This window comes from Aptenodytes forsteri, unplaced genomic scaffold (genome assembly GCF_000699145.1).
Source record: "Aptenodytes forsteri isolate BGI_AS27 unplaced genomic scaffold, ASM69914v1 Scaffold5, whole genome shotgun sequence".
NCBI classification, from domain to species: domain Eukaryota; kingdom Metazoa; phylum Chordata; class Aves; order Sphenisciformes; family Spheniscidae; genus Aptenodytes; species Aptenodytes forsteri.
This window is the reverse complement of record NW_008795672.1, coordinates 2,114,325-2,123,294: the sequence shown is the minus strand read 5'-3', so window position 1 is coordinate 2,123,294 and position 8,970 is coordinate 2,114,325. Positions and strand designations below refer to the sequence as shown.

The 8,970-nt window shown below is 41.1% G+C and overlaps 1 protein-coding gene across 1 annotated transcript; it reads left to right on the top strand.

The window, feature by feature from the left end:
• The first annotated feature begins 335 nt into the window (after positions 1 to 335).
• On the top strand, positions 336 to 7,245 carry CCT4 (chaperonin containing TCP1 subunit 4). The gene is made up of 13 exons (XM_019472924.1): positions 336 to 384; positions 641 to 730; positions 1,491 to 1,599; positions 2,744 to 2,886; positions 3,587 to 3,708; positions 3,793 to 3,925; positions 4,318 to 4,457; positions 4,758 to 4,854; positions 5,167 to 5,277; positions 5,548 to 5,678; positions 5,801 to 6,035; positions 6,646 to 6,759; positions 7,091 to 7,245. Exons 1-13 carry the CDS (start codon positions 373 to 375, stop codon positions 7,103 to 7,105), a joined length of 1,452 nt encoding a protein of 483 aa, XP_019328469.1. The 5' UTR covers positions 336 to 372; the 3' UTR covers positions 7,106 to 7,245.
• Positions 7,246 to 8,970: the final 1,725 nt, after the last annotated feature.

Below are 8,970 nucleotides of genomic sequence, written 5' to 3'. Positions count from 1 at the left end.
CCCGGGGGTGGGGGGGATGCTGTATTTGGGATCTGACACAGGCCTCGGTCGGATTACTTGGCGTGTAATGTTTCTCTGTTACCGCTCAGTTTCAAAACGGCTGTGATGGAGTGATCGGATGTTAATTGTTTAAAGAAAGAGCTGTGGAAGTCAGTCCCGGTATTGCAGCGTTTTGTATCATACTATTAAGGATGATCTAGCGCTGGCAAAATAACTGGGAGCTGCTTAATACTGGGAGGCGCTTTCTTTTCAGAAGAAACGCTTAGAATGATGGAGTGAGTGCTTGTAGGTGTTTAGATCAACTTGCAAACGTATTTTTTTCTCTTCCTAGCTGTTGCCGATGCAATTAGAACAAGCCTTGGACCAAAGGGAATGGATAAAATGGTAAACCTTATACTTAAATCTTTAAAACATTAAGCTTACTGGTGATCCTGTAAAGTCAACGTGTTTTATATAGGATGCCGTGTTTTGCCTTGAACATATTTTCCAAGTTCCATTTATTTCAGGGAAAGAGGGAGTTAAATGCACATCTCTGTTTGAGAAATAATGTTGTCCGGGAAAATATTTTACGTTGAGTATCAAATGAAATTAAAGATTTGTAGTTACTGATCAGAACTACGTTTCTACTCTTCCTTCTCAGATTCAGGATGCTAAAGGAGACGTGACAATCACTAATGACGGTGCTACTATTCTGAAACAAATGCAGGTTCTGCACCCGGCAGCCAAAATGGTAAGTCTTTTTTTCCGTTGCTCGGACAATGGTGTGTGTTAGAGCTTAATTTCTGGGACAAAAAAAAACCGAGTAACATTTCACGTGGATTTGAGGAGCGTTACCCACTAGTGATAGAGTAAGAAATTCTGTGCCGCATGCTCCAGGACTACATATTTTAATTGTAAGATGTGCTGAAGCATTTCAAGTCCTTATTTCTTATCCGGTATTCCTTATGCATAATCCCTCTGGACATGTTTTAAGACATAAAGGAATCTAGCCCAAACCTTCGTCTCCTACCTAAGAAGGAAAAGTCAGTGATGTCCCAAACTGCTAGTACAGAAGAGAATGAAAGAAGAGAGTGAATTACATTGTGGTCAGGTGGTCTGAGGACACAGTGGCCTGGTCTTTTGAGAAGTTACATGTAGACCTCTTAGATTTGATTGTGGTTGGAGATGGAAATGAGGTTCCCGTGACCCTCCTACAGGAAAGGAGAAGGTAGGCCTGTTCGATAGGCGTGGTCAGTTTTAAGCTTGGGAGAAAAGCTTCCTGACTTCTGTGATTTCTTTCACAGTAATTGTACTTCGCCAAATAGGTGTACAAGTATGGAAAGCAAGGTGCAAAAGGTACCAACTTCAAATTAGAAAAGGCGTGATTAGTCCTGATACTAAGATTGATTTCGGTAGTGCTGCATTCTTGAATATCTCCTTTTTTCGGTAACTGTCGGCGTTTGCAATTAAGTAGCATTATATATAAACTTTTGCCGTAATTTGTCATGCAGTTGGTAGAGCTGTCAAAAGCACAAGATATTGAAGCTGGTGATGGCACTACATCTGTGGTTGTCATTGCTGGAGCTCTTTTGGATGCCTGTTCCAGACTTCTTCAAAAAGGTAAATACACATCTTTAATATTAAAAACATGACTGGAGGTAGTTACGTCTATCCACTTGCACGTGTATAATGAAGCTTAAAGTAGCTGTTCCCGGTTTAAACGTGAAAGGTGACTCGAGTCTTCACATTCAGGTTTCACTCGTGTGCCACTTTCGATTAAAAATCTGTTCAGCTTTTTACTTTGAGTTGAATGCGTTACCGTTGATACAGGAAGTAGTGCCTAGATGATGCGATGAACGTTGCCGTGTAAAAACTCACCTTGAGTATACTTGTACTTCTCTCGTGGGCAGAGAGATAGCGTGAGAAGGTATCAGTGAAATTTGGAACCAGTGATTTCTGTGGGTTTTTTTATACTCGGCAAGTTTATCACCTCCTGTCACTTCCTAAATAGGGTCCTTGAGAAACTTCTTCAGAGTTCTTTTTTGTCTCCGATTTGGACTTTACAGCGGTTCACTTGCACTTGGCTCACCTTGATACACACCATTTTGCTTGTTGTCCTCTTTGTGACCCCTGCCAAGCGTTTGCTGTCCGCTTCCTTTCCCGGTACTGGTGGTACCCGCGCGTTCTGTTTAAGTGTTCCTCGCAGCCAGGAACAGTCTGACCCAGCAGCGCTACTGGAAGCTGCTACCATGGTCAGGACCAGCAGCGTGGCGTCCTCTACCACAAGAGGTAGTTCGAAGACGCCCGCTTTGAAGAGATCAAGGGTGTATCACACACGCCAGAGAAATCGGGGAACTTCACACACCACTGTGGGAAAACAGCCTTTGAAAATCTGAAATAAAATCGCTGTCGGGCTCCTTGCAGGTATTACCTGAACAGCGGCAGCTTTAAGAACGCCAAGGATAAACGAAACTTGAAGAAAGCATGTTTCTGGGATGTCTGACGTTGCAGGGAAGTGTGCTGTACTTGTCTGTGTGGACAAATTATTAGGAACATTGTAGCTTTTTTCCTCAGCTTTAACAGTGGAAAGTAATAAGGGAAGTCATCTACTCTTGAAGAACACATTTTGCTAAAATGTCTTCAGTTTATTCTGACACGAGAGTCTCTCTAATCTTGAAATGGAAAGAGGGGCTGAGGAAAAAACAACAAAAAAACACTAGTTTGAAAGCGTGACTGTCTAACAACCTTTTTATACTATCCCCAGGAATTCACCCCACCATCATTTCAGAGTCATTCCAAAAAGCTTTGGATAAAGGTATTGAAGTATTGACCAACATGGCGCAGCCAGTTGAACTGAGTGACAGAGAAACCTTGCTAAATAGTGCAACTACGTCGCTGAATTCAAAGGTATGACTGACAGGTGAACTCGGTACCTCCAGACTAGCTGAGCCTTCAGCTCTTCCCAGTCCGTGCTGCTGTGCGCTTATTAAGAATAGCCTGCAGATCATAAATCTAGTTGGTTTTCAGACATTGGCTACCTTCTCTTAGACTGACTTTTCAGAAAGCTATGGTTGATTGAGATTAAATGGAAGCCCTCAAACTGAGTTTCAGTCTGAAATATCAAATGTTAACTGCAAGCGTAAAATAAACCAGCTTCAACTGAAAACAGCGCCAAAAGAATCAGGTGGGATACTGAGAGCTTTTGCCAACTTTCTGTGTAGGCAGTTCTTGTTCGTGTGGCAGAAACTCTTAAAACAGCATCGAAATCTGGAGAAGCGTGCTAGTTTCCCTTCCAGCAGAATAATCTGGGAAGCTCTCACAAGTCTTATTTTAAGAGTCTAAGAAAGAGAAATTCAGGTTTCTTCCCTAAGTCCCTAAGCATCAGTTCTCCCCCCAACATAGCTGCTCTTTCCTTTAAATGGAGTAGCCGTTAAGAAGATACCACGTTAAGACATCTGGTTGATGGACAGGGAGGGAAAATGAGCTTGGTTTCAAAATTCAGAAGTCAAAACACTGAAATACGACGACAATATTATTTTCAAATTACTGGTTGTCAGTGTTAAATCTCTCACCGTTTTTCTTTTTTCTTTCCTATCAAATCCCTTAGGTTGTGTGTCAGTATTCTAGTTTACTCTCTCCAATGAGTGTGGACGCAGTGATGAAGGTGATTGACCCAACTACAGCTAGTAGCGTGGACCTCAGAGATATTAAAATTGTTAAGAAGTTGGGGTAAGAAACAATTTGTAACTAGACGGATTTTGTCTCTGTGAGGTCAGCTTCCCAACGTGAGTCATGGGTTGTTTTTGTTTTCAGAGGCACGATTGATGATTGTGAACTGGTTGAAGGACTAGTCCTGACTCAGAAGGTGGCAAATACCGGCGTAACCAGAGTGGAAAAAGCCAAAATTGGCCTCATTCAGTTCTGCTTGTCTGCTCCAAAGACAGATGTAAGTTAAACTGTATGACTAGAGCGAAACCTTTTGCGTAGTACTTGGGAGATGCAAAGGTAATGATAACGCTTTTTTTTTTTTTAAGGTGTTGGGATGTCAGCTCTATTCCACAGCTGTAATGAAACTGCTGGGTAATGCATAGATACTCATAACTCTTAAAGAACTTACAGTTGGGATAAGAAAATAGTTCAAAAGTCCAGTATTTCTCATCATTTAAACAATCTCTAATAAGACATATTTTACTGTCGTGCTTATTTGCTTTGAATCACAGGCTCCTAAATTAAAGAACGTGGAACATCTTGACACTTGCTTTTCAAGTTGGCAGTTGTTAGTAATACTTGCTTTTCTCTTTTTTTTTTTCTTTTCCTTTTTTTTTTTGCCCAAAATAGATGGACAACCAGATAGTTGTTTCTGATTATGCTCAGATGGACAGAGTACTGCGTGAAGAGAGAGCCTATATTCTAAATTTAGTTAAGCAAATTAAGAAGGCTGGATGCAACGTGCTGCTGATCCAGAAGTCTATTCTGCGGTATGTTAATACCGATTTACTGGCTTACCGTGTGTGTTTGGGGGAGCAATTGGAATTGTTTGGAATACCTGGAAAATTGAAGCCCAATGCTAACAGCCACACTTGGCAGAGTGTCAGACTGGCTGTAACGGTGACCGTACCTTTAGAAAGCACTAGTGTCATCTACGTTTTGAGGTTAATGACATCCCTACTTTGTAGTCTGAAGAACTTTGGCACTGCTGGTAAGAAGCATGCAGCTGGCTAGTATGACCCGCTTACTAAAATAGCGCTGTGGACTGACTACTTCCCTCTTGTTTTTAGGGATGCTCTTAGCGACCTAGCCCTCCACTTTCTGAACAAAATGAAGATCATGGTGGTTAAAGACATTGAAAGAGATGACATTGAGTTTATATGTAAGGTGAGTTACATAAATGGCTGTTAAAGAAGGAGCGGTGTTTACAGTCTACCCCAAAACTAAGTACCCAGCGAGTGCCAGTTTATTATGACGTTTCCACGAGTTTCGTGTTCTGACTATAACGTAAGAGCAGACATTTCCCTAAAAAACACTCCTGTTCTGTTGAGCAGTCACATTTCTAGAAAGATTGGGGACAGATGTAAAAGCCATAGTCTTAACTGCATTTTACTGTAACGTGCAGAAGAATGTTATGCAGTATACTTGCTGACTCTGCAGTTCGGGTTCTGGATTTTTTTTTCCCTATTATTTTTTCAGACAATTGGAACTAAGCCCGTTGCTCATATTGACCAGTTTACTCCTGATATGCTGGGGTCTGCTGAGCTGGCAGAGGAGGTCAACTTGAATGGGTCTGGGAAACTAATAAAGGTGAGTGAGTGACAAAACGTTAATACCTACTTAACATCTGCCAATTATTTTAATAACAGCCGCTAACTTTAATGGTTTTTTACTACTGAAGTTACGACATTTAAGTACCTCCTCTAATCTCTTGAGTAGCCACCGACTTGGGAAGTGTAGTGGTTTTGCTTAGCCGGATATCAGTACTGTTACAGAACTTGCAAATACCAACTGAAGTCTCTTTTTGTCCAGAACCTTTTTTTTTCTTCCCCAGTCTTAGTATTTGGTTTTATGTTTTAGATTACGGGCTGCACAAACCCTGGAAAAACTGTAACCATCGTGGTACGTGGATCCAACAAACTTGTTCTAGAAGAAGCTGAGCGTTCAATTCATGACGCCCTGTGTGTCATAAGATGCTTAGTTAAGAAAAGGTAATGTCTCAGTTTGGTTAGGGTAATTTATTATATTAATAATGCAGAAAGCTAATCATTTACGCACTTATGTAAAATGAGGTTTGATTTTTTTTTTTTTTTTTTTTAATTTCTGTCCTCAGAGCTTTAATTGCAGGAGGTGGGGCACCGGAGATAGAGTTGGCACTGCGCTTGAACGAGTACGCTCGCACTTTGAGGGGTATGGACTCGTACTGCGTCCGTGCGTATGGAGATGCACTGGAAGTCATACCGTCTACGCTGGCTGAAAATGCAGGTCTCAATCCTATTTCAACGGTAACAGAGCTGAGAAACAGACATGCTCAAGGAGAGAAAACAGCTGGCATTAACGTCAGAAAGGTAACAAGGAATTGTATATGCATAGCGCAGCTTAAGAAAATACTTGGGCATTAAAAGGAAAATGCTTAGCGTGAGGGCTAAGCTAAGGAGAGGGCAAGTTTGTCTCTCGTAACGGTATTCACCCTAAAATTAGTGTTGAGGTAGATCATAGCTTGTTCTCTGAGGCTTTAACAGCTTATCCTGAGTATGGGTAATAGCAGATACTTAAATGCCCTACCCACAGGACAAGAAACTTCCTGTGTCTCTTCAAAAACATTATTTCAGCTACAAAAATCGATCCATTTAGAATGATCCATCAGTATTATCTGCAGTGGAAGGTGCTCGTATGTTACAAGTAGCACAGTGGGCTAGCTTCTTTTAAATTGCCACCATGTTCAAGCTGGTGTAACTACGTTTGTCTTGTCTCTTGGCTAATTTTGACTGGATTATGTCAAGTGCTTGAAGGGGGGAAGATGCGTACCATAATAGTCCAGTTGAGGATGGAAGAGCGCAAGCCTTCTGATCATCTAATTTAGAGTTGGCACTCCTTCTCAAGGTTCCACTAAAAGAAAACTTGCTAAATCTAACTGCAGTCTGACTTGCACAAAGTAAAAGCTACTTGTTCTCGCAGGGTGGCATTTCCAACATCTTGGAGGAGTTAGTTGTCCAGCCGCTGCTGGTGTCTTTGAGCGCATTGACTCTTGCAACAGAGACTGTGCGCAGCATTCTTAAGATTGATGATGTGGTGAGTAGTGTTTGCATCATGTTGTGGTTAATCTTTTTTTTTTTTTTTTTTTTTTACAAGCAGCAGGATAGTTATTGTCATCTAATTTGCTGTGCTTCAAAATACGGTTATTGTGCAGCATTGTCAGTTTACATGCGACTTAAACCACTTGGCCTTCTAATAACTGCAATGGGAACAAAATGAAACGCATTATAAATGCTGTACCTTAAAGTAAGGGGTTAAGACAGTGACTAGAAAACCAGTCTTTAAACTCCTCTTTAAGCAGAGGAGAAGTAATTGTTGGGTATCCTGGGGACTTCTTAAGCCTGATTGTGTGAACTCTTCTTTGCAGGTGAACACTCGGTAAGCTGAGCAAAGAAAGTGGGGACTGTGGCCTAGAGCTCCTTCCCTGTAGTCTGGAATATGGCTTCCTTAATTTAAAAAAAAAAAAAACACTTCTGTTTTCAAAAAGGAAATGCTGTTTATCAATAAACACGCAGTAGTCTACCTGAGTCTTTACCTTATTTCTAGCAAAATTATAAAGCAAACTTCTTGTTACATTTGCTTTTCTGTGCTACATGCTCCACTTAGCTCTGAAGTTTAATAGCAAGTAATTAGCTCTTGTAATACATTCTAAAACCACGCCTGAATTTGCGCTCTAGTAACCTGCTAGCTTAGAGCTGCTTCTCTAAAGGTTTTCCATAATGGAGTGGTATTACTTCCCCTAACTGTGACCGGCTCGAGCGAAGGGGTGTTGTGGCAGCGACAGCACATCAGAATACGACCACAGGCCTTGCTCCGTTTAGTCTCCTGAAGGCCGCAGTGGTTTCTGATGCCATCCCATGATCCAGAGCATTACGAAGGGCAGTCTTTACGTGCAGCTTTTGGTACTTCACCCAACAGTGACGTGTGAGTGTCAAAACTAAACCTAGTTGTAAAAAGGGAAGGATAACGTTACTATAACTGGGTTTCTATAGTCATAGGGATTTATTTAAAATCAGTTTTGGATAAGAGGTGCGTCTCTGAAACAGTTGTAACTGTCCTTTTAGTCGCTTCCATCATGGTGGTGTTCAACTCCCCGTTCCGTTTAGGAAAACGCCAGGAGTGAAGTTTTTGGACAGTTTAATCCACACACCTCCCTCCCACCCCCCCAAATTAGTTGGTTTTCCCAAAACTGGCTGAGAAGTCAAAAAGTAATAATGCAAATTACACTTTTTTAAAACAAGTCATAAACTATACATTAAAATCTATGATTACCTGAAGGAAATGGGTACCCCTTGGTGTCGCCGCACCTCAGTGCCTTAGCTAGTCACCTCATTAGGGTGAGCTGTAATACGGGGGTTCTCAACTCCCGGGAACATCCCAGCTGCCCCAGGATTCATTCACTTTAGAGCTAATTTGTTCTTAATGTTACATTTCATAGTTTAGAATAAACATTTTTTCAACTTGTAATTCTTAGCCTGAAATCTTGAATTAACCCTTTCATCTTCACTGCTGTACTGAATAGCCAGATTCCTCTTTATGTCTAAAGGAGAGTATTTCTTTCATGACTCTCTAACTTGCATTTCTATTTACAATCGGTCAGATCTGGAGCTTTTGAGTAAACTTCCACCACACTGTTGACCAGCTAGTGTTGAAATACTTTCCTATGACTTAGTTATTTAAGTCAAGCATTCAGAATAATTCAAATACTAAAAACTAGACAATCGATTTAGGCATCAATGCTCTGCATGAATTATTTATTGGCTGTTTAAAATTACAAATGATGCCTTACCCCACAGGGTTACATCCAACAATGATCTCTCTTCGTTTAGATACTGACTTTGAGTAAAGCTTTTCTTCCCCATCATCACAAACTTCCAATTCTTGACAAGACTTACAGCAACTAGTGTGCAGTTTAATCTTCTCATCCGTTTCTTTACATAAAAAATATTTGTAACTTCACTACAAGAAATAGGTCCATCAACCATTCGTGCCTCTCTGCAGAGGTGGGGGAATATTCCTGCTGATCCTGGTTTACCCTTATTCTGTAATTGCTTATCTGAAGTACAAACTTGTAAGAAAGGAGAAGCTTCTTTAATAACGAGGGAGTAAAAAAACACGGGCTTGTCAAGGAGAGAGAATTACACGTTCCAACTAAAATCCTGCAAGAAGTCACCTAAAAATCGGTACGGGGAGCATCCAGACGAACGCGGCAGAGCGCAAGCGCTGCAGATGCAGGCAGGCGGTGGA

Bases quoted from the DNA above. Each gene is read 5' to 3' on its own strand.
- CCT4 (XM_019472924.1), top strand. The intron at 2,887-3,586 runs GTATGACTGACA...CAAATCCCTTAG, and splicing joins CTACGTCGCTGAATTCAAAG to GTTGTGTGTCAGTATTCTAG. The intron at 5,679-5,800 runs GTAATGTCTCAG...TTCTGTCCTCAG, and splicing joins AGATGCTTAGTTAAGAAAAG to AGCTTTAATTGCAGGAGGTG.